General features: G+C 47.0%; 1 protein-coding gene across 6 annotated transcripts in view; it reads left to right on the top strand.

The window, feature by feature from the left end:
* The first annotated feature begins 11,535 nt into the window (after window positions 1–11,535).
* The window catches only part of PGPEP1 (pyroglutamyl-peptidase I), a 44,513-nt gene continuing 31,970 nt past the window's right edge, over window positions 11,536–24,078 (top strand). For 5 of the 6 annotated variants that reach the window (XM_082381393.1, XM_082381392.1, XM_082381391.1 and 2 more), the window contains exons 1-2: window positions 11,536–11,659; window positions 13,725–13,777. In XM_082381393.1, coding sequence (XP_082237519.1) covers window positions 11,626–11,659; window positions 13,725–13,777 — 87 coding nt within the window. In that variant the 5' untranslated portion in view covers window positions 11,536–11,625. Of the gene's footprint in view, window positions 11,660–11,685; window positions 12,287–13,724; window positions 13,778–24,078 lie in introns of those variants that run through there. The other variant, XM_082381394.1, reaches the window with a different exon arrangement.

Genomic DNA, 24,078 nt, shown 5'->3' with positions numbered 1-24,078 from the left:
CAAGGACACATGGAGTATTCAGGGGGTGACCTCAGGAAGTCCCCACTGGGGATTGAGACCTGAGACAGGGAGGGAAGGATCCCTGCAGTGGATGCCAATGAGCAGGTGACAAAGTGGGCACCTGAGGGTTAGTCCAGCTGTGGACCTTAGGGAGACAGCATAAGAGCTTGTGTCTCAAAGTGGTCCCACCCAGGGTCAGGGAAGAGTTTATTTTCCCCTCTATCATTGGCTTGGGGATGCTCCCAGGGGTGCTGGTGAGGTCAGGGAAGTGTGCAGGATGCTAATAAGTAGCCAAAAGTGATATGCTGATTGGGCTAGAGGGATCAGTGTGACCAGCCGAGCCTTATTTGCCAAGGGTAAAGGCCGCTTTGATGTAAACAACAGAAAATGGGCTACATGAAGTGCTCCAGCGTCAACATGGTGGTGGAAGTAGGAAGAAAATTGCATGCTGGTTCACCTCGTTCTGACTTTTCTAGACTTTTCTATGTGCAGTCCTTCTCCTTTTGCACAACTGACAAACTCCTATTCATCCTTGAAAATTCTGCTTGGGTGACCCCGTGTGGCGGACTATGGTTACTGCAGATTTGGTCAGCTCTTTCAACACAGGGGAGGCCAATCGGAGTTCCCCGTCCAGCTGGGCATAGTCGTTGGCTAAAGAGGAGCAAGTGACCAACCAAGGCCAATTAGACGCACCCTTGGGACGGATACTGAGGGCCAGAAGGGAGAAAAGTGCTTTCCATAGAGGTTTTTAAAAGTGCAATAGTGAAAGCCCAGTGCCATCCCGATTGATCTTCTGCAAGAAGCTCTCTGCAGGTTGAATCTAACATAGAATTCCTCTGTGGAAAAGAGGCACAGTTTGAGCCCCTGGATCTAGCTATATCTGAAGTCATAAGGTGCGACTTTCCACTTATATGAGCCCAACAAGTTGTCTTTATTGCTTAATCCACTTGGCGTTTGGACTCTGTCCCTAGGAATTGGCAGGCCCTCCACTGATGCATAGCTGCTCTGTGAATTCTTCAATGACTGCGCCCCCAAATCTAATCATTCCTTCTCTTATACTTTGAACTTCAGTACCTTGCATTGATTTTCATCATTACCTGGCTTGTAATTGTACCATGCTGTAATTGCTCGTTTGCACACTTAAGCCTTCTTGACCCTGACTTGTAGGAGCAACATGAGAGTTTGCATGGGCCACTATTTTAGGCTGTCAGCACAGTTTTTCCTTCCCCCCATCATGGACACATGGCCCAGGCTCAACCAATCAGAGGTCTTCCCTGGAAGTCTCCTAGAATTGCAGAGCTGGAGTAATGTGAGTCCGGTACAGACATGGCCATCTTTTCACTTTAGAGTCTTGGCCCTGTTTAATCCTGGATCCAGCTGTACCTGATGCTTCAGAAAATCGTCATCCTTTCCTATCCCTTGAAAATACTCCTCTACTTTTTTCCAGTCCAGTTTAAATTGTATTTCTGACAGCGGAAACCTAAAGAGTGTGAACCAATGTACCTATCAAATTTTAAAAGATACACTATCCTCCACTTAAAAAAAAAAGGGGGGGGGAGGGGGATCATAAAACTCAATGCTGGCAAGGTTGTCGTGAAACTGGTAGACATATATTTTCTTTTAAGTGGGGGAGAAATGGCATTATGTTTCAAAATCCATAAAAGTGTCACACCCTGCAACTCAGTAATTCATTTCTGAAATTTTATACTAAGGAGGTCTTGCAAATGAAGGGAACTGCTCCATACCAAGACCTTGCAACAATGTTGCCAATTCTAAAAGAGCAGAAAGAATATAAATGTCTAACAGCAGTGGACTGGTTGAGTAAGCTATGTTTCCTCCACTAGAGAGAAAATTTTCCATTCATTAAAAAATTATATGTAAATCCTCCCCCACCCCCACCCCCGGGAGCGGGCAGTGGGCTGAGCTTAGTGGTTAGATTCTAAAAAAAAGAGAAAAGGGAAAATAGTAACTTGACAGTGGGGACATGGCACATACCGCCCGTAGTGGGTTGAATGGTGGCCCCTCAAACACATGTCCAAGTCCTGACCCCAGTACCTGTGAATGTGACCTTATCTGAAAAGAGTCTTTTCAGATGTAATTAAGTTAAGGACCCTGGGATCACCTGGGATTCAGGATGGAGCCAGAACTCAACGACTGATGTCCTTCTAAGAGAAGGCAGAGGGAGATTTGAGACACAGACAGAGAAGACAGAGGCAGGGATTGGAGTGATGCAGCCAAAAGCCAAGGAACACCTGGAGCCCCCAGAAGCTGGGCAAGACAAAGAAGGATTCTTCCCTAGGGCCTCTAGAGGGAACGTGGCCCTGCTGACACCTTAATTTCAGACTTCTGGCTTCCTGAAGTGTGAGAGAATAAATTTGTGTTGTTTAAGCCACCGAGTTCGTGGTCAGTTGATACAGCAGCCACGAGAACCTCATACACCACCTTAACCAAGTGATCCAGATTACATCACTCTGATAAGTCATGTGGATAACAGGGATCCCTGATATGGTGAGATGAGAAGAGTGCCTCACCTCTGTGGTTTTCCCCAAATACCTATTACCCCATTCTAATCATGACAAGGACATCAGACAGACCCAGATCAGCGGCATCCTGCAGGATGCCCGGCCAGTCCTCTCCAAGACTGCAAAGGTCATGAGCAACAAGGAAACCTCAAGGAGCCATCCCACCCAGAGGAAACTGGGGAGATGTGATGACTTAACGTTAACAGGGTTCCCTGGCTGGGGTCCTGTATCAGAGAGAGGACATGAATGGAAGAGCTGGTGACATCTGAATAAGGTCAGATGGTTGGTTGATAGCAGTGCCCTGGTGTTGATTTCTTTGATGTACAAATACAGTAAGTCCCATACATACGAACCTTCAAGTTGCAAACTTTCAAAGATGCAAACGTGCGTTCCATCAGCGTCAGGTGTGAGTGAAACTGCAGCTTGCCCTCCGTCTCCTATTGCTGACGATCCTTCAGCTCTACCATCTCCCACCTCCTCTCCCTCCTCCAGTCAGTCACCCTTCTTGCCTGTTCACTCGATGCCAGCCCTGTATGCCAGCTGTTGTACTGTACTACTGTACTTTTCAAGGTACTGTACTGTAAGATTTAAAGTGTTTTCTTTATTTTTTGTTTGTTTTTTATGTATCATTTGTGTGAAAAGTATTATAAACCTATTACAGTACAGTACTATATAGCCAATGGTGTTAGTTGGGTACCTAGGCTAACTTTGTTGGACTTACGAAGAAATTGGACTTACCAACACACTCTTGGAATGGAACTCGTTTGTATGTAGGGGACTTACTGTAATACAACTGATAATGTAAGATGTTCACATTTGGTGAATATGGGTGAAGGGATAGGGGACTCTCTGTATTGTCTTTGCAACTTTTCTGTAGATCTGAACTTACTCCAATATAAAAAGCTTATTTAAAAAAATCACATGACCAAGACATGGAAGCAACCTAAATGTCCATCGACAGATGAATGGATAAAGAAGATGTGAGATATATATATATATATGACAAATATATATAAATAAATAAAATAGAATATTACTCAGCCATGAAAAAGAATGAAATAATGCCATTTGCAGCAACATGGATGGACCTAGAGATTATCATATTAAGTGAAGTAAGCCAGACAGAGAAAGACAAATATCGTATGATATCACTTATATGTGGGATCTAAAAGAAATTATAAAAGTGAACTTATTGGGCTTCCCTGGTGGCGCAGTGGTTAAGAACCCACCTGTCAACGCAGGGGACAGGGGTTCGAGCCCTGGTCCGGGAAGGTCCCACATGCCACGGAGCAACTAAGCCCATGAGCCACAACTACTGAGCCTGCGCTCTAGAGCCTGCGAGCCACAACTACTGAAGCCTGCATGCCTAGAGCCCGTGCTCTGCAACAAGAGAAGCCACCACAATGAGAAGCCCACACACCACAAAGAAGAGTAGCCCCTGCTCACCGCAACTAGAGAAAGCCCGCGCACAGCAACCGACCCAATGCAACCAAAAATAAATAAATAATTAATTAATTAATTTTAAAAAATGAACTTATTTACAAAACAGAAATAGACTCACAGACATAGAAAACAACTTATGGTACCAAAGGGGATAGTGGGGGTGGGGGGAAGAGATAAATTAGGAGTTTGGGATTAACATATACACCCTAGTATATATAAAACAGGAAAACAACAAGGACCTACTGTATAGCACAGGGAACTATACTCAATATCTTGTAATAACCTACAATGGAAAAGAATCTGAAAAAGAATATGTATATATTATATATATAATTGAATCACTTCACTGTATACCTGAAACTAACACAACATTGTAAATTACTATATTTCAATAAAAATAAAATCACACGTGACACACATGCTATGTGTAGGACAGGTTATGATGTTATGTTGAGATGCACTGTACAAAGTTAATTGTGATCAAGAAGAGGAGGATGACAAGGACAAGGAGGATGAGGTGGAGGTTGGGGCTGCTTGTGCAGGCTAAGGACTCAGTTCCCCCTTGAATCCCAACATCCAACCCGTGAGGTATTTCCAGGGTTTTCCTCCACGTGACAGGTGGGGAAACTGAGGCACCACACGTGCATTCCCCATCAGTACCAATCTCTGAGTATCAAGTGCTCCTGGGGCACAAGCACCACCAGGGGAAACATCGAGGGCTGTGTTGGGTTATTAGAGCGTTAAGTTGTGTCTTCCTTGGGACTTCCATGTTGGTCCAGTGGTTAAGAATCTGCCTTCCAATGCAGGGGACGTGGGTTCCATCCTTGGTTGGGGAACTAAGATCCCACATGCTGCGGGGCAACTAAGCCCGCACGCCCTAGAGCCTGCACCACAACTAGAGAGCTGGCGTGCCACAACGAAGATCCAATGCAGCCAAATAAATAAATAAACAAATATTTTTTTAAAATGTAAGTTCTTTAACAAAAAAAAGATTTATCTTCCTTAATTTTGTTTTCTTCTGTTTTAAGTTGCAGGTGGAAACTGCTTCCCCACCTCCCCCTCCTGCCACGACGTTCACAGCTTCTGAGGATTACCAGAACCCACTTCGCAAAAGGAGTACAGGAAAAAAAGAAAATTGCTAGAAAACTATATGCATCTTCTCTTTTTTTCTTATTCTTTCTTTTTTTTTTTTTAAAATTTTGGCCACGTGGCTTGAAGGATCTTAGTTCCCTGACCAGGGATCAGACCTGCGCCCTCAGCAGTGAAAGCACAGAGTCCGAACTACTGGACCGCCAGGGATCAGCACAAGCTGATCACATACCCTGCGACCCACCTCCCTCACTTGGCCTTTAAAAATGCTTCGCTGAAACCTTTCTGGGTGTTTGGGGTTTCTGAGCACAAGCCACCAGAGCCACCCTTCTCCTTGTATGGCACCTTACAATAAACCCTGCACTTTCCTTCACCACAACCTGGTGTCAGTAGATTGGCTTTACTGCATGTGGGTGAGCAGACCCAAGTTTGGTTCAGTAACAAAAGCACCCCCTCCATCTTCTAGTCTGAGCCCCCGAAAGGACTCACACATCTCAAGACCACCTGGAGAAAAAGGGGCATTCACCCGTTTAAACGCGCACGTCTACCCAGATGTCACTCTGCCTAACTCGGCCAAAAGGCCCATCCAGTCCCTACACTGGCAGAGCCAAAAGGAAGGAGCCCCAAGAAGGCGCCATGGGGTCCCACGGGCTTCCACTCTCTCCCACCTCCCCCAAGGCCACACCCAGCAGGAGCTGGCAATGTGAAGAGTCTTGGAGATCCCAGGGGTGGGATCTGAACCCAGCCAGTCCTAGCCTCCCCCACCTGGCTCTCTGTGGCTGTGAGCCCCTAATCTCCCAGTGCTGTCAGGGTGGGAGCCCACAGAGAAATGCAGCTTCTTTCCCAAGCCAACCTCCAGCATGGTGGGTTCTGCTCTACTTAGCATATTTATTGAGCACCGATGCGTGCTGGCCCCTGTGCGCAGTGGTGACCAAGTCAGATCAGGTCCCTGCCCTCCCAGGCTCACAGTCCAGAGGGAGACAGTCGGCAGCTGCACAATTGTATGAATAAAAGTGAAATTATAGCAGTGACACGTGTTAGGAGCGATTGGAGATGGCATGGAGAGAGAGCATGTGGAAGAAACTGGATAGACTGTGGGTTTGTTGATTGACTAAGCAATACATCACACTCATCTTTCCATATGCAAACAGTGCATTCTATTTAAAAAATACTGTATAGTGCAGGTAATATATTCAATATCCTGTGATAAACCATAATGGAAAAGAATATGAAAAGGAATGTATATAGATGTATAACTGAATCACTTTGCTGTACAGTAGAAATTAACACATCATTGTCAATCAACTATACATCAATAAAAAAAAAAAAGATGCTCCATGAAGACATTCTGTGTGACCACATTGTTATCCATGCTAATACTCCTATTATATACTTTACCTTCCTTCCCAGGACTCACTGGGGCCCCAGTACTCTTTGATCCCCATTTTACAGATGAGGAAACTGAGGTTTGGAATGGGAAAATAACTCATCTGAGAGCAGGCACCACGTGAGGAGCCAGGCAGAATTTGAACCCAGGCAAGCTGGCTCTAACCACCATACTTGCTGCCCTCCATTCTCTCCCTAAGAAAATTGCATAGAAATTTTAAGAGGAAAAATTCTTCACAAATGAAATGTTTTTGTTTGTTTTGTTCTGTTTCTTTGTTTGTTTGTTTTTACAACTCCGGGAAATAAGGTGTGGTACCTGAGTCCATTACATCGTACCGTCAATTTCCTGGTTTTTTAAAAAATAATTAATTAATTAATTAATTTTTTGGCTGCGTGGGGTCTTCGTTGCTGCACCCGGGCTTTCTCTAGTTGCAGCGAGCAGGGGCTACTCTTCGTTGCAGTGCACAGGCTTCTCATTGCGTTGGCTTCTCTTGTTGCAGAGCGTGGACTCTAGGCGCGTGGGCTTCAGTAGTTGTGGCACGCGGGCTCAGTAGTTGTGGCTCGCGGGCTCTAGAGTGCAGTCTCAGTAGTTGTGGCGCACGGGCTTAGTTGCTCTGCCGCGTGTGGGATCTTCCCAGACCAGGGCTTGAACCTGTGTCACCTGCATTGGCAGGAAGATTCTTAACCACTGTGCCACCAGGGAAGCCCCAATTTCCTGGTTTTGACAATGGTTTAGTTAAGTGTCCATGGAGTGGGAACTATTTTTGCAACTTTGTCAGTCTTAAAATATTTCCAAATAGGAAGTTAGAAAAGTTGAATGGTCTAAAGAATTGAAAGCAGGATCTCAAAAAGATACTTGTGTATCCATGTTCACAGCAGCATTACTCACAAGGGCCAAAAAGTGGAAGCAACCCAAGTGTCCATTGATGGATAGATATATAAACAAAATGTGGCCCATTCATACAGTGGAATATTATTCAGCCTTAAAAAGGAAGGACATTCTGACACATGCTACTACGTGGATGAACCTTGAGGACATTATGCTAAGTGAAATAAGCCAGTCACAAAAGGACAAATACTGTATGATTCCACTCATATGAGATACCTAGAAGTAGTGAAATTCACAACGAAAAAAAGTAGAATGGTGGGTGCCGGGGGCTGGGCTGGGGTGGGGTGGGGAATGGAGAGTTGTTTCGTGGGTACAGTTTCAGTTTCGCAAGATGAAAAGAGTTCTGAAGGTTGGTTGCACAGCAATGTGAAGAATGTACTTTTAACATTGCTGAACTGTACACTTGAAAATGGTCTATTTTATGGTTTTACCACAATTTTAAAAAATCGAGTGGTGTTTTTTAAAAAAGAGAGTGTATCATCTTTATTTCTTTTTTAAAAAAATTTATTTATTATTTATTTTTGTCTGTGTTGGTTCTTCGTTGCTGTGTGCAGGCTTTCTCTATTTGCGGCGAGCAGGGGCTACTCTTTGTTTCGTTGCGCGGGCTTCTCATTGCGGTGGCTTCTCTTGTTGCGGAGCATGGACTCTAGGCATGCGGGCTTCAGTAGTTGTGGCTCGCGAGCTCTAGAGCGCAGGCTCAGTACTTGTGGCTCATGGGCTTAGTTGCTCCGCGGCATGTGGAATCTTCCTGGAACCCGTGTACCCTGCATTGGCAGGTGGATTCTTAACCACTGCGCCACCAGGGAAGCCCTCATCTTTTATTTCTGAGTAGTCCACGTATGTACACAGTGGAAGAAATGCTGAGGGTGTCTCCCCTCCACCCCCACTTTCACCTCCCCCGTATCCCGGTTCCCTCCCCAAAGCCCCCACTGTTATCAATTTCTTACTCTTCCTTCCTCAGATATTTTCTGCATTTGCAAACACATTTTTCTTACTCTGACATTTGTTTTTCATTCCATCAATGCTTCCACGCTGTTTTTTTTTTTTAATCATTGTAATAAAATACACATAACACTTACCACTTCAACCATTTTAAAGTGTATGATCCAGGGACTTCCCGGTGGCGCAGCGGTTAAGAGTCTGCCTGCCAATGCAGGGGACACGGGTTCGAGCCCTGGTCTGGGAAGATCCCACATGCCGCGGAGCAACTAAGCCCGTGAGCCACAACTACTGAAGCCTGTACTCCTAGAGCCCGTGCTCCGCAACAAGAGAAGCCACCGCAATGAGAAGCCCGCGCACCGCAATGAAGAGTAGCCCCTGTTCGCCACAACTAGAGAAAGTCCGCATGCAGCAATGAAGACCCAACGCAGCCAATAAATAAATAAAAATAAAATTAAAAAATAAAGTATATGATCCAGTGGCATTAAATACATTCACCATGCTGTGCAACCATTGCCTCTTATCTAGTTTCAGAACACTTCTGTCACCCCCAAAAGAAACCCTGTCCCCATTAGCAGTCACTTCCCATCTCCCCTCCTGCAGCCCTGGCAGCCACTAATCTGCTTTCTGTCTCTATGAACTTGCCTGTTCTGGACATTTCATATCAATAGAATCATACAGTATGTGGCCTTATGAGTCTGGCTTCTTTCACTCAGCCTGGTGTTTTAAGGTTCATCCACTCAGTAGCATGTGTCAGGGCTTCATTCCTCTTCACTGTTGAGTAATATTCCATTGTATGAATGGACCACGGTTTGTTTCTTTATCTGTTGATGAACATTTGTTTTCTTTTCTTTTGGCGATTGTGAATAGTGCTGTCATGAACTTTCACCTATAATATTTGGACACCTATTTAATTATTTTGGCTTTATCCCTAGGAGTGGAATTTCTGGGGCCTATGGTAACCATGTTTAACTTCTTGAGGAACTGCCAAACTTTTCCACAGTAGCTGCACCACTTTACTGCACTTGGCTTTCCAATGTAACCATCTTGGTTTTTTAAAAAAAGAGCTCTCCATCCCTTCCCCTCCCTTCACCTAACCCCTCACAGGCACTGAGCTGCTCGTTACACTGTTGCAAAGCCAGACTGTGAACACACAACTTGGCCCCTCTAGCCAGCTTTCTTTGGCCCTGCTTGTCCTTCCTTAAGGACTTTGGTCCTGCTTTTCCTTCCCTAAGGACTCACCCACTTATTTCTGATCCAGATCCCAGCCCCTTCCATGTGTGACCTGGGACGAGTGGCTTAGCTGCTCTGGGTCCCTTTTCCTTACTTGCAAAATGGGATAAGAATAGTTCCTCCTTCCAAAGATTTGTGATATCAAAAAAGAGAACATCAGTGATGTGCTTAAACAGGGCCCGCATCCAGTGAATGCTAACTTTTACCCCCGTCACTCTCGGCAGTAGCATGTGACGCAGTTTTTCTGATCACCGCTAACTCGGTGTCATCAATTTCCTCTTTTTTTTTTTTTTTTTCCCAGTGCAATGGGGGGGAAAATGAAACCCTCTGTGGTTTCCCTCTCTTCACATACCCAGCTTCTAGCAATACATGCACTTTGTACCAGACACTTATTACACGTTTGAGTTATAAAACCAGATTCTTGGTGAGATTTTTCTTCTGTTCTTTTCTTCCACTTGGCTGAGATCTCGCTCCCACAGCTGGCCCAGGCTGGATTTCAGATTTTCTGAATTCTACCTGAAACTGCCAGAGACCAAAATAGCCACTGAGTGTGTGACCTCTGGTCTGAGCTTGCAAACAAGGCTCCTGGGCAGTTCAGAGAACACTGCCTTGGATATTCTGAGGTTTGGGCCAGAGGTAGACGGTCCTTGGTCAGCACCCTGACTAATCTGGGCCAAGGCTGCTTGGAATGAGATGTCAGTGACCCACGTCCAAGGTCCAGTCCTGTTTCTAAGGATGTGGCCAGAAACTGAGCTGTATTTTTTGGCTATTTTAGGAATAATGCTGGCCTCTGCTGAATGTGGGTTGGGGACCTACTGTGTGCCAGGCACAAGGCTCTAATGGAGACATAACCCTGCTCTGGAAGTCAGGGCAGGAAATGGGAAATAAGCCAGAAAAGCAGTGTCGGGCTTCCCTGGTGGCGCAGTGGTTAAGAATCTGCCTGCCAACGCGGGGGACGTGGGTTCGAGCCCTGGTCTGGGAAGAACCCACATGCCGGGGAGCAACTAAGCCCGCAAGCCACAACTACTGAGCCTGCGTGCCGCGACTACTGAAGCCCAAGTGCCTAGAACCCGTGCTCCGCAACAAGAGAAGCCACCGCAATGAGAAGCCCGCACACCACAATGAAGAGTAGCCCCCACTCACCGCAACGAGAAAAGCCCACACGCAGCCAAAAATAAATAAATAAATAAAATTAAAAAAAAAAAAGCAGTGCCTATAAAGGAATGATTTCTGAATGTGATTGCTGCTCTGAAGAGGATGAAACAAGGAAATGAGATGGACCTACTGGGGTGGTGGTGAGTTGGGGTGGGGAATTTCAGCCAGGGTGAGGAGGACCCCTAGGAGGAGGTGATGTTCCAGCTGAGCCCTGAAGAGGCAACTAGTTTTGCAGGAACCTGTAGGGCATGTTCCAGGCAGAAGAAACAGCAAGTGCAAAGGCCCTAAGGTGGGACTGTGTTGGGTGGGCCCTTGGAGGACTGCTGGGTCTAGAGCAGCTGGGAGAAGGAGGGAGGGAAGGCCCAGGTCTCTGGGGCCACATCAGCCTCCTTAGCAACACAGGAGCCTGCTTTGGGCACCACCCAGCTGTGGGTGCCCGGTTTTCACTTTATTTCATCCCCGCCTCAAACTCCTGGCTTGAATGCCGCATCTGTAACCCCAGGAGGCTTTAAGTGAATGGCCTTCCGAACTATGCCTCAGTTTCCTCATCTGTAAAAGGGGCCGACTAATGGAGCCTTGCTCACAGGGAGGTGGGAGGCACCGATATAACTCACAGCAAGCGATCGGTGAACATTGTGGAATGAATAACTGTCTCCGTCCCCAGCGCGTGACTCGCGTTCAAGCGGCCACAGCCTGTAGGACGAACTGTCCCCATCCTACGGGTGGGGAAACTAAGGCTGGGGAGTGGGGGCAACCACGCACTACTGGGGGGAGAGTTCGGGATGAGGCGTGCACTCTGCGTCTTGGTCGCGGGGACGCGCACGCCCAGCGGCCCGGCCGGGGGCGGGGCCAGGGCGGGGCGGGGCCGGGCTTTGGGGCGGGGCGGCGCGGTGGCCGAGCGGCGGCAGCGGCGGCAGAGGTCTCGCCAGTCCGGACAGGAGTGGGTCAAAGGCGCAGCCTGAGCCCGCCATGGAGCAGCCCAGGAAGGCGGTGGTGGTGACGGGTACGCGGGTAGTGCGCTGATGGCGGCCGCGGCAGCGGCGGCCCGTGGCTGGGGCGGGTCGGGCGGCTCCGGAGGCAGCGGGGCCGGAAGAAGCGCGGTGGCCCGGGTGGGGCAGGTGCTAGAAGTCGTCCCAGGTTTGGAAGATGTCATCGCCCACGGGAGCCCAGCTCAGTCCGCGCGACAGAGAAAGTGGAGAAGGGGGCGCCCCTGTGGTCCCACTGTCAGGAGTCGGGGCAGGCAAGGACGTGGGGGTCCTGCCAAGTGCCCCACACGGAGCAAGCCCCTCTGGCCTCCTTCCTTCCCCAGTCGGGGACAGGGACCCTCCGGGCACCTGTTTGTTGTGTCTACCCGGCCGGCAGGCTGGACTGGACTCCTCCCTGCCCCTCCCGAGGTCGGGTTTGTCACCACCCTCGGTCCCAGGGGACAAAGGCCGATTTGCGGGCAGGAAGTGCCCCGTGACAAGTTAATCTCTTGCCAGCCACTGCTCCCCGAGTCTTGCGCTAATGGGGGGCTGCTCCCCCGAGGCAGGGGCAGGTGAAGTTCGGGGAACCTCGGGTGCCCGGCCGTTCTTCCGCTTGTCCCAAGGACTGTCTTGGTCAAAATCTTTCCTGCCCGGGCTGTTTCTGGGTGAGCCCGGACCCCCGCCCCACTGTCACCGACTCCCCAAAACTAACTGCTTCTCCTCTAGGAGACTCCACCTCGGAGCCTCGTGTGCGGTCAATTTCTGCCAGGCCTCTGGTCGGGGTGGGGGGTGGGGGGGTGCGGTATTTTGACCCTGTCAGGAGGGGTCAGAGTGAGAAATCCAGCTAAGGTTCGAGCAGGTATATTGTGGTCCAGGGAGGTTTGGGCTGGTCCTCGAATTTCCAGGAATATGGAAGAAGCCACTTATCTGACAAACAGGTGTGTCAAGTTGCCAGAGGGTCACTTTCCCCTGCAGCCCTCCTATAGCTGCTTATTTATTACTTTAGTCCTGACTCAGCAGGCAGCCACGGGACTGGGCATTTTTCTTGCATGAGCTCATTAAATCTTTACTGTCTCCATTTTGCAGAGGGGGAAACTGAGGCTCACAGAGGTCACCTTGTTTGTAAATGGCTGAGCTGGGACTCATACTTGGTCCATGCAGGAGGAGGAAAGGGGTGGAGAGGTTCTGACCCTACTTGGGGCCCCCCTGCTGTTCCAGGGAACAGTATCCCTCCCAGGGCCGTGATACCACTTGGGACACTTGGCCCAGCTGGAGTGACCCATGGTTCAATGACAGGCTTTCTTAGAGAGGTTTATTTTTTAGGTGGTGTGTTGGGGCGATTAGAAGAGGGAGGCCACAGACTCTCCTGGGTCTGTGTTTGAATCCGTGCTCTTCCATCTTCTTGCTGTGAGACCTTGGGCAGCTGGCTTCACCTCTCTGTACCTCAGTCCTGGCTCCTCTAAAATGGACCCAGGAAACACCCTTGCCTGAAAGGGAGGCACAGGGAGGCTGAATGCCACAGGGCATGCAGAGCACTTAGCACATCCTCAGGTGAGAATCTGGTTTGTAAATGGGGCCTGGAGTTTGAGTGAGTAGGGAGGAGGGTGGTGGGATGACGTCTGGACAGCCTGACCTGGGAGATACCCACTTGCATCCCTTAAGGGCCGTTCCTTATCAGGCGACGATTCACAGACCACCTGTGGCCCTGAAGTTCCAGAGTCCAGGGAAGAGGCACAAAGACAATGATAAAATTATATTTGGGGGTCAAGGATAGGGGAAGAAATTGGGAAGGGAACAAGGCCAGCCTTTTCTGGGGCAAAAGGAGGGCACTGGCTTGTTGCTGGGCATGAAGGTCAGGTGAAAGTGAGGACGACAAAGGACTCACAGCTTCTGTTAAGAGCAGACAAGTTTGTGTGGTGGAGGGCTCTGAAGGGACACTGGGTGCACCCCAGAACTTGGGACCAGGCCCCCGACATTGTCCCAGGTGGCAGCTGCTCCCGAAGCTCCCTGCTCCATTCTCCTGGATGAAAGCAGCAGCCTGGCCCTGGGCAGGCCAGGAGGGGCTGCTGGGTGGTGACATGCTGCTTTTCTTATTTTTTTCAGGGTTCGGCCCTTTTGGGGAACACACTGTGAATGCCAGCTGGATTGCAGTCCAGGTAACTGGATCCAGAGGGGAGGAATCAGGCTTGGGGCTGGGCTTACCCTGGAAATACTTGACACCAAAGAAAGGAAGGAACCTATGAAGAGACCGTCTCCCGTGAAGCTTCCTGAGAGATATTTAAGTTTGATATACACTTCCTCTAAGATAGTTACCACTGTAGCTTGCGTTTGTTGAGTGCTTGCTGTGCGCCAAGCGTTTTTTGTTGCCCAGCTTGCTGAATTCTCCCAACAGCCCTTAGGTGCAGTTATTCTTGTGCCCACTTTATGGATGAGGAAACTGAGACACAGAGAGAGTTATCTGAGGTCATCCAGCTCAGAAACCAGAGCGGCATTTCTTCGGAAGTATCCCATGCCACAGCCAGGTTTTGGGGGACCAGGCAGGGATATTGGGGGATGTATTAACCTTGTAGAGGGGGTGCAGTGACCCTCAGTGTTGCTTCCTGGCAGCTGGAGGAAGCAAAGGCTGCATACTGGGGGGGAGGAGGTCTTTCCCGCTGTCCTGAGCCTTCCAGTTTCTTTGTCAGCTGGGACATTTGGAGGGACAGACTGGGGAACAATGGGCAGAGAGAAAGAGAGAAAAGTTTTCTCCTTATATAAATCAGATCTGCACGGACCAGAGCCAAACTGGTGTTAATCCTAGCCCATTAGCTGCTTGATTTAAAGCATCCCCTGCTTTCCACTCCAGAGCCCTGAAGTCGTAGAAAAATCCAAGCTGAAACCTCAGTGTGTCTATTCCCAGTTGAGGTGCCCCACCTTTTTTGTTACCCTTCTTCCAGACCTCAAAATCTTGGCCACATTCCTCTCCCTTTTTAAAAAATTTTCACCCCACTTTGCTAGCAGAACAGAGGGACAGGGTCCCCGGGACTCCGCAGATGGGAGCATGTCTGAGGCCCTGCTCGTCGCACCCGCTCCCTGGAGCCCCAGACAAAAAGGAAACAGCGTGTTTCTGAAGACGTGTGTGTCTGGCTTTGTGCGAGTTTCAGACAGGAGTCTTCACGGGGCTGAGTGGACACAAAGCCGTGTGTCTGAATTCCTGGGCCCCAGACACTATGATCTGCATCTAAATAGGAGAAAAATCAATTAAACAATCTTTGGAAATCCCTCCTAGCTTTGGGACTCAGATGGTGGAAGATGGCAGCTTTTCATCCTGCTGCCGGTGGGGAAATAACCCCTTATATTTCAGTCACCCATCTCTCCAGACCTCACCTCTAGAAGACTTTCAGTTTTCTTCCCAACTTTATGAGACAAGAAGAGAGAATTCTCCACCATTCCCCAGCTAAAAAAAATGCCAACCTTCCCAGATCCAATTGTTTCCCTTAAAACAACAACAACAACAAAAAAACTGGAGTTGCGTGTACGTACCCTGAGTGTGCACAGCGGTGTTCGTCCATGAAATTTTACATGTCTGTACCTCCGCAGCACCTGAGTCCAGATCAAGACCTAGAACACTCTCAGCCCCTTCTCTGTTTGTCCCCATTGCAGAAGCCCCTTGTGTCCTTTCCCAGCTACTCCCCCTGCACCCGCCAACCCCACTCCCAGGTGTAAACCTCTCTGCGGACTTTATGGCCTCCGTAGGTGCGTTTTACCTGTTCTAGAACTTTGGTGTCAGTGGAATTGCACCTGGGTCCCATGCCTTCTGCACAGCAGAGCATCTGCCGGATCCACGCATGGGGTGGCTCGGAGCCGCTGGTGGTGCTTTTCAGTTTCTCTGGATAAAACGGATTTGCCCGTGGAAAGGGTGTAGTCATCGGATGGGTCAAATCCATCCCTCAAGAAAATATGCCTCAGAGTGTTCTTGGTGTGATCCAGACATGAGTTGCGGGCAACCATGGATGTCTGTCACCTCAAGCTGAAGATGGGTGTTTGGTGAGGCGGGGTGAGCAGCTGTTACTTACTGTCCCGACTGATTTTTCTGAAGCTCAAGTTGCCACCTGTGGAAGGAACTCCTCCTCCTCTGCCAGGGACCAACTAACTCACTTCTCTCTGTCTGTCTCTCCCCTTCTCTCTGTCTCTCTCTGTTTCTCTGTCACTCTCAGTCTGTCTCTGGGTGTCTCTCTCTGTCTCTCTCTCTGGGTCTCTGCCTCTCCCCTTCTCTCTTCATGTCTCGTTCCATATATCTTTCTCCCCCTCTGTCTCTCTCTCTTTGAGTTTCTCTTGGCCTCTCTGGGTCTCTGTCTCTTCATGTCTCTTGTCTCTCACTCTCCCAGTCTGTGTCTCTCTCCATGTCTGTCTTTTGCTCCCTCCTCTCTCTCTCCCTCCCCCCACCTCCTTCTCTCTCTCTCTCTCTCTCTTTTTCTGTTTCTCTCCTCTCTCTCTTATCTGACCTTCCTTCTTCATGCCCTGGGTGAACTGGCGCCCCAGCAGAGAGTGAACTGTTTCCCACCAGCCACATTCGGGAGGTGGCAGTTCTGGGGACAGAGGGGCACCCCTCCTTTCCTCTTTCCCAGGAAAAAATGCCGCTGCCCCTAGCACCCCACACAGGAGGGACTGCATTTTTCGAGTGTCCTGTCTCCCCGCGGTTCTTGGGTGGTGGGAGTGGGATGCTGGCTGCGGGTCTTTCTCGCCCTAGGAGGCTCAGGTGGGTGTTGAGGGCTTGGACCCCCTTGGCTTGGGGCCATCTGTAGCCTTCTCTGCTCAAGTGGGGCAAGGAGGAGTCGGGTCACAGGTCCTGGTGACTTCACAGGACAATTACTGCCACAGTGAGTCTAGACAGACCTGCTAAGGATATTAACCAGGGAACAAAGGGGGTCTTTGTTATGGGGTCAAGGGAATCGGTCAGACGCAGCCGCGCGGCGGGGTCTTGTCAGGTAGATGGGGTGTAGACAATATGTTGTCTGGGGCGCACAAGCCCCGTTACTTTCACAGTCTGTGCTTGGCGGATGTGCTCCCTGCAGATTGTCGTGGGACTTGGGGTGCGCTGCTACCCTCCCCCCAGGAGAACTGTCCAGCCCTTTTGGAGCAGAAAGTGGTCAGAGCCCAAGAATTTAGCTTGATTACGGGCCACCCACTTCTCTTAACTTCAGATGAATGGGATAGCTGCTCCTCCCCCACCATGGCCCTTATTAAAATTGGGGAATCATTTGTATAAAAACATGTACAGATCTTCAGTGCCCCCATCACTTTCGTGAAAAGTATTTATGCCCATGTCACCAATACTTCGATCAAGGTGGTTGATTCCCATCAACCCAGAACATTCTTTCCTGCTCCCCACCCCACCCCCCGCTCCCCATCACTCCTCAGCTGCCTCCTGAGCTCCGTCACCACAGATGAGTTTTGCCTGGTCTCAGGCTGCAAACAAATGAATGGGATGGCACAGCCTCTGTGTCCCTCTGGCGCCGGCTGCTTTTGCTTAGCCTGTCTGTATTGGTGTGTGTGGGTGGCAGGGGGACAACTGTCTCCTTTCCCGACCCACCCCTCCTCCCATTGGCACTGACACTGGGGGCTTCAGGGTTTGCTCCCCAAGAATAAAGCAACAAGGATGCCCCTCTCAGGGTCTCTGGCGAGCGTGTGGACGCCTCTCTGTGGGGATGCTGGCCATGGGGTGTGTGTATTTCTTTGATGGTGGGTTTCTTAGTTTATTTTTCCCCCAGATGGGGAGGGGGTAGGTGGAGACCCAGAGGACATGAGGAGGAAAGGTTAGGACAAGAAGGTGACTCACTCCATGGCTCCCCGTGGCACCAGGTCATTTCCTACCATCAAAAGTCGATGTGGGAGATGCTTCCCACTGATGCTTGGTAAACATCACCCAGTGGGAGAGACCCTTGAGTTACTCTGGGCGGGCCGTGGTGCTCAGCATGTAGCGCCTGTTCTGCTGGGTGAAGGGAGAGGGGCAGAGACAAGATCCATGAGGCGGGGCTGCTGCCCTGAGCTGGGGGTCCGACCTTCGCGTATCACATGGCATGGTGGCCACCGGGAGGGTTACTGCGCCGTATAGAGGGTTCCTTGGCTTGGTCACTAACCGAGTTAGTAGCATCCTCAGTACCCCACCCCCCCGCCCATAGAGATTCTTCCACCAAATTGACTTGCCTGGGCATATGGGTGGCCTGTCCCGTGGACAGCTTTGGGGCCAACTCCCTGAGTGAAACTCTGAACAAATAAAGATGATCCTTTTAAGTCCTCACTTAACCCGGGAGATGGATTCTTTTCATTACTGGCCTTTCAACATGTTGCCAGAAAGCGCTGCCAGGGCCATGGGGAAAAGAAACGGGGGAGGGGGCAGGGAAATTTCAAGCTGTGGGGGACAGGAGGGTAAGAAAAAGTGGGGTCGTGGTTGACAGGATGTAAAGATAGATGAGATTATTTACCTTATGCTGAGAGGTCTTTGCTGGAGATTTCTCCTCCCAGCCATGGCAGGAGAGAATGACAAAGAAGTCCTTTCACACCCAGATTCCCCAAGTGTTAACATTGTATTACATTTGCTCTTTCTCTATAGATAAATAGGTAGGTAGATAAATATAGTTTAAAAAATTTTTTGACTTCCAAGTCATTTTTTAAACTGTGGTAAAATATATATAACATAAACTTTACCACCTTAACCATTATTAAATGTACAGTTGAGTGGCATTAAGTACATTCACATTGTTTTGCAGCCATCACCATCATTGGTTTCCAGAACTTTTTCATCTTCCTAAACTGAAACCCTGTCCCCATTAAACACTAACTGTTCTTTCCTCACTCTCCCGGCCCCTGGCAACTAACCACATTATCCTTTCTGTCTCTCTGGATCTGACTACGCTAGGGACCTCATATAAATGGAAGCATACGGTTTTGTGCTTTTGTGCCTGGCTTATTTCATTTAGCATAATGTTTTCAAGGTTCATTCGTGTTGTAGCACGTGTCAGAATTTCCTTCCTCTTGAAGGTTGATTTATATCCCATTGCCTGGTCTCAAGCTGTATATACCCCATTTTGCTTATCCATTAATTGGTCAGTAGACACCTGGGTTGCTTCTACATTTTAGCTCTTATGAATAATGCAGCCATGAACATGGGCCTACAAGTATTTCTTCAAGATCCTGCTTTCAGGCCTTGGGGGTATACACCCTGAAGTGGAATGACTGCATCCTATGGTAATTCTGTGTCTAATATTTTGAGGAACTGTCATGCTGTGTGTCATTTAGGGGTCAGTTGGCAGACATGATACTCCTCTATCCCTAAATAAGTCACCGTGTATTTCCTAAAACACAGCCTCAGCACAGTGATCAAAATCAAGCTTATTGGACATTGATACAATTCTATAATCTACAGCCCTTATTCAGATTTTGCCAGCCACCCTGTTAATGTCCTTCACAGCAGAAGAAAGTTCCAGGTTATATGTAGGGTTCAGTTGTCCCATTTCTTTAATCCCCTGTGGTCTGGAAAGTTCCTCAGTCTTCCTTTGTGTCTCATGGCATGACATGTTTGCTAAGAACTGCTCAATCCTTTGGAGAGTGTCCGTCAGGGTGGCTCCTCCAGTGTTTTCCTCATGACTAGATGGAGGCTGTGTGTGTATTTGGGGCAGGAATCCCACAGAAGTAATGTTGTGTCCTTCTCCGTGCATCATATCAGGAGGCACTGGATATATTGATGTGTCTCATTCTTGGTATCATTGACCTTGATCACTTGCTAAAGGTGAGGTCTGATGGATTTCTTCTTGGCAGTTACTATCTTGCCCTTTGTGATGAAAAAGTATCCCATAGAGAGATACTTTGAGACCATATTAGCATCCCCTGGTGAGTCTCACCTGAATCAGTTATTATTTTAGTATGATGCTTGCCAAATGATGGTTTTCTAATTCCATCTTTCCTTCGACACTTTTTATGACCTTCTGTGAGTTTATTTGTATCTGCGTGGACTCATGGGTACTGACTGTCTTCAACAGATGATAATCTCTTACTCTTATTTTTTTTTTAATTTTTATTTTATATTGGAGTATAGTTGGTTTACAGTGTTGAGTTAGTTTCAGGTGTACAGCAAAGTGATTCAGTTATACATATACATATATCTCTTCTTTTTCAGATTCTTTTCCTGTATAGGTTATTACGTCTTACTCTCTTAATTTTGATGTTCAAATTGTCCCAGATTTGGCCCATGGCAGCCCCTTCAGGCTGGCTCCTGTATCATTCTTGAGCACTTCCTTCCTTTTTGGTTTCAGGCTCACTTTTTGGAAATGCTTTTTTTTTTTTTACTTTTTTTTTTTAATTCAAACAGAAAGTCACAAAAATTATAATCATCCTCATCAGTTCACTCAGTCCCATGTAATTAATTTTTTTTCATCTTGATCTTTTGTTAGCACTTTTATGAATTCGTCAGTTTTCCATTAGAGTTCTGAAAATGCTTATTCATTCAGTTCAGCAGTATAGTCAGTTACCAGAAACCTGTACTTGTCAGAGTCTTTTCCATGAATTCCTTGAAGATGAAACCCTTTTATAGGAACATTTTTGCAAAAGCATCAGAGTACACCCAGAACTGTCTGTAAATGATAAAAGACTTAAAACTGACCACGGTTAAAGATTTGATGTAAGTTCATAATAATGCAATTGACAAGGAAATTTAGTTATTTCTGAGATATACATTTTAAAGTAATAACTAGAATTATGACTTATAACATACCAGAACATATAAGATTTTTAGGAATTTCATGTAATGTCTGAAACATTTATATTAACATATGTCCATACAAATAACCCAAAGAAAGTTTAGTATTACTTTTTTTTTAATTTTTGAATTTTATTTTATGTTTTTTTATACAGCAGGTTCTTACTAGTCATCAATTTTATACACATCAGTGTATACATGTTAATTTCACATGTATTTTCACAATAATTTTAGATTTACAGAGAAATTACAAAGATAATACAAAGAGTTCCCACATACCCCTTACTCGAGTTCCCCTAGTGTTAACATACATAATGACTACATATCTCAAAATGAAGGAATCAACATTGGTCCATTACTGTTAACTAAACTCCAGTCTTTATTCGAGTTTCACGAGTTTTCCCACTAATGTCCTTTTTCTGCTCCAGGATCCCATCCAGGACACTACACTGCATTTAGTAGGGCATCCTTCCCCCCGCATTTTTCTGATTTCTACCTGAGTATTGGATGTCAGATGCTTTGTATGCTTTTTAAAAAAACTGAGATACAATTTTATGGGATATAATCATGTACCATAAAATTCACCCTTTTTTTTTTTTAATTTTTGATTTCACTTATGAAGTTTACTCTTTTTTTTTTAAATGTATTTATTTTTATTTTTGGCTGTGTTGGGTCTTCGTTTCTGTGTGAGGGCTTTCTCTAGTTGCGGCAAGCGGGGGCCACTCTTCATCACGGTGTGCGGGCCTCTCACTGTCGCGGCCTCTCTTGTTGTGGAGCACAGGCTCCAGACGCACAGGCTCAGTTGTTGTGGCTCACGGGCCCAGTTGCTCTGCGGCATGTGGGATCTTCCCAGATCAGGGCTCGAACCCGTGTCCCCCGAATTGGCAGGCAGATTCTCAACCACTGCGCCACCAGGGAAGCCCAAAATTCACCCTTTTAAAGTGTATAATTTAGCATTTTATAGTATAGTCACAGAGTTGTACAACCATCACTTCCGTCTAATTCCAGAACATTTTCATCACCCCCAAAGAAGCCCATACCCATTAACTATCACTCCCATTCCTCCTTTTCCTCAGGTAACCACTAATTTACCTTCTGTCTCTATGAATTTGCCTTTTCTTAACATTTCATATAAATGGAATCACAAGACGTGGCCTTTTATGTCTCCTTTAACTCAGCATAACATTTTCGAGGTCCGTCCCTGTTGTAGCATGAATCAATGCTTCACTCCTTTTCATGGCTGAGTAATATTTCATTGTATGGATGGACCATGTTTTGTTTATTTGTTCACCTGTTGATGGGCATTGGGTTATTTCCACATTTTGGTTATATGAGTAATGCTACATGGACATTCACATACAACTTTTTGTGTGCATGTAGGTCTTCGTTTCTCTTAGGGGTATGTGTGTGTATCAAGAGGGGAATTGCTGGGTCATATAGGAATTCTGGGTCCACCTTTGTACTTTCCCTGTCCCATCCCTGAAATGAGCAACTTCTCCAAGAAGACCTTCATTCTTTTAGCAGAGAATAATGTTTAAAGCTAGAAGCTGGGAGCTGGGTGTGCTCATTGCTACTAGGATATCATCGCTTCTGAGCTCTGTCAGTTGACAGAACTGGAAAGTAGAGGTGTGTACATTCACACACACACTGACACCCATTTCTATATCAAAACCCTGGAATTTGCACAGTTGCCTTCAATTCTGATCCAACACCACAGACTTGTGACTCCTTCCTCCAACATTGTGAATCCCCTCCCCTCATGATCCCCAGTGTGTTCACTTCTTTGATCAATCCTAGAATAAACAGAAAGGAATTTCAGAATTACCTACTCATGCTTCCCCCAAAGAAAGCCTACTTATTAGAATTTAGTATTTGCTTATGGTTCTTTTTGTCTTTAGCCTGAGGGCAGAGTCCAAACAATGTATTCAAAAAAATTACTTGAGTTACTTTTTATTTATTCAATATTTATTTATTTATTTATTTATTTTAAATTGAAGTGTAGTTGATTTACAATGTTGTGTTTGTTTCTGGCGTACAGCAAAGTGATTCATATGTGTGTGCGCGTGTATATATGTATATGTATATATTCTTTTTCAGAGTCTTTTCCATCATATTTTATTACAAGATATTAAATATAGTTCCCTGTGCTATACAGTGGGACCTTGTTGTTTATCTACTTGGGTTAGTTTTTGTTTTTTTTTTTTAACTTGAGTTAATTTTAAAAGGAATAACTTAAAAATATTTTTGGAGGAAGAGAGAAGTGCTTTAAATTATTTTTGAAATATTTCATACATGAAAAGTATACACACACTCTATATAGGGCAAACGTGAAATTATGGTGGCTCTGTATTTAATATAATGTGTTTTAGAAAAAGCATATATAACTAGCACATCACGTCCTGTAACTTCATGGATATTGTCACCTAGGGATGAGGCTACATTTATTTAAGGGAAAAAATGAAATGATTGAGTTTGAGAAAAATATTAAGTAATATTAGCTCCACTGGGGAAACGGAGCTGAGCATGATGGGCCTATAGTCTGGGGCTTGGGGAAAGGTGTTCTGTGCCTCTAAGCTCATGACTTTCTGGAAAACTCACTTTTCTTTTTTTTTTTAATTAATTAATTTATTATTTTATTTTTGGCTGCGTTGGGTGTTCGTTGCTGCGCGCGGGCTTTCTCTAGTTGCAGCGAGCGGGCTTTCTCTAGTTGCAGCGAGCGGGCGCTACTCTTTGTTGCAGTGCACGGGCTTCTCATTGCTGTGGCTTCTCTTGTTGCGGAGCACAGGCTCTAGGTGCGTGGGCTTCAGTAGTTGTGGTGCGTGGGCTCAGTAGTTGTGGTGCGCAGGCTTAGCTGCTCCGCGGCATGTGGGATCTTCCCGGGCCAGGGCTCGAACCCATGTTCCCTGCATTGGCAGGCAGATTTTTAACCACTACGCCACCAGGGAAGTCCCCACTTTTCTTAAAAATGAAAAGTTTGTTATCCCCATTTCCCCTACATGTTCAAGATCCTGATAAAGGGACACAATTCATCATTTAAGGGAAACGAGGAAGACCCCAGATTGGGTGCCCTCACATATCTGGGTCCTTCCTCCTGGCCAGGCCGTTGGGAATTTGAAATTCCTGCAAATTATGTGTGTGTGGAGGGCTTGGAAGTGGATATTTACTCTGTAGATTTTATTTTATTTCACTTCATTTCATTTCATTTTATTATTTTTTTGGCCATGCTGCACGGCATGTGGGATCTTGGTTCCCCAACCAGGGATTGAACCTGAGCCCCCTGCAGTGGAAGCTCAGAGTCTTAACCACTGGACCTCCAGGGAAGTCCCATACTCTGTAGATTTTAGGTTTTCCATTGAGATTGAGAGAAAAGGCAGAAAGGAATTCCAGAAAGTTGTGGAGGATTTAAAATTGGAATCTGACAGTTCCCAGCTTTCAACAAATGAAGTACAGTTGGTAAAGAGCCAAATTCAAAATCTCCAATGGAGAGAGTCTGGTGCACAGGGAACGGCTTGGGCTGCAGGGAATAATGTGCTCAGATCCTGGACTCAGGGGCAGAGGCCCGAGGGAGGCTGTTTGTCTTCCTGTTAACAGGCTCCTGACGGACTTCCCTGGCAGTCCAGTGGTTGAGACTTTGCCTTCCAATGCAGGGGGTGCAGGTTCAATCCCTGGTTGGGGAGCTAAGATCCCACATGCCTCATGGCCCAAAACACAAAAACATAAAAC

The sequence above is a fragment of the Balaenoptera borealis genome (assembly GCF_965194805.1).
Source record: "Balaenoptera borealis genome assembly, chromosome: 2".
Classification (NCBI taxonomy): Eukaryota; Metazoa; Chordata; class Mammalia; order Artiodactyla; family Balaenopteridae; genus Balaenoptera; species Balaenoptera borealis.
Note: the sequence above shows the minus strand (reverse complement) of the source record. Positions and strands in the feature narration are given on the sequence as shown.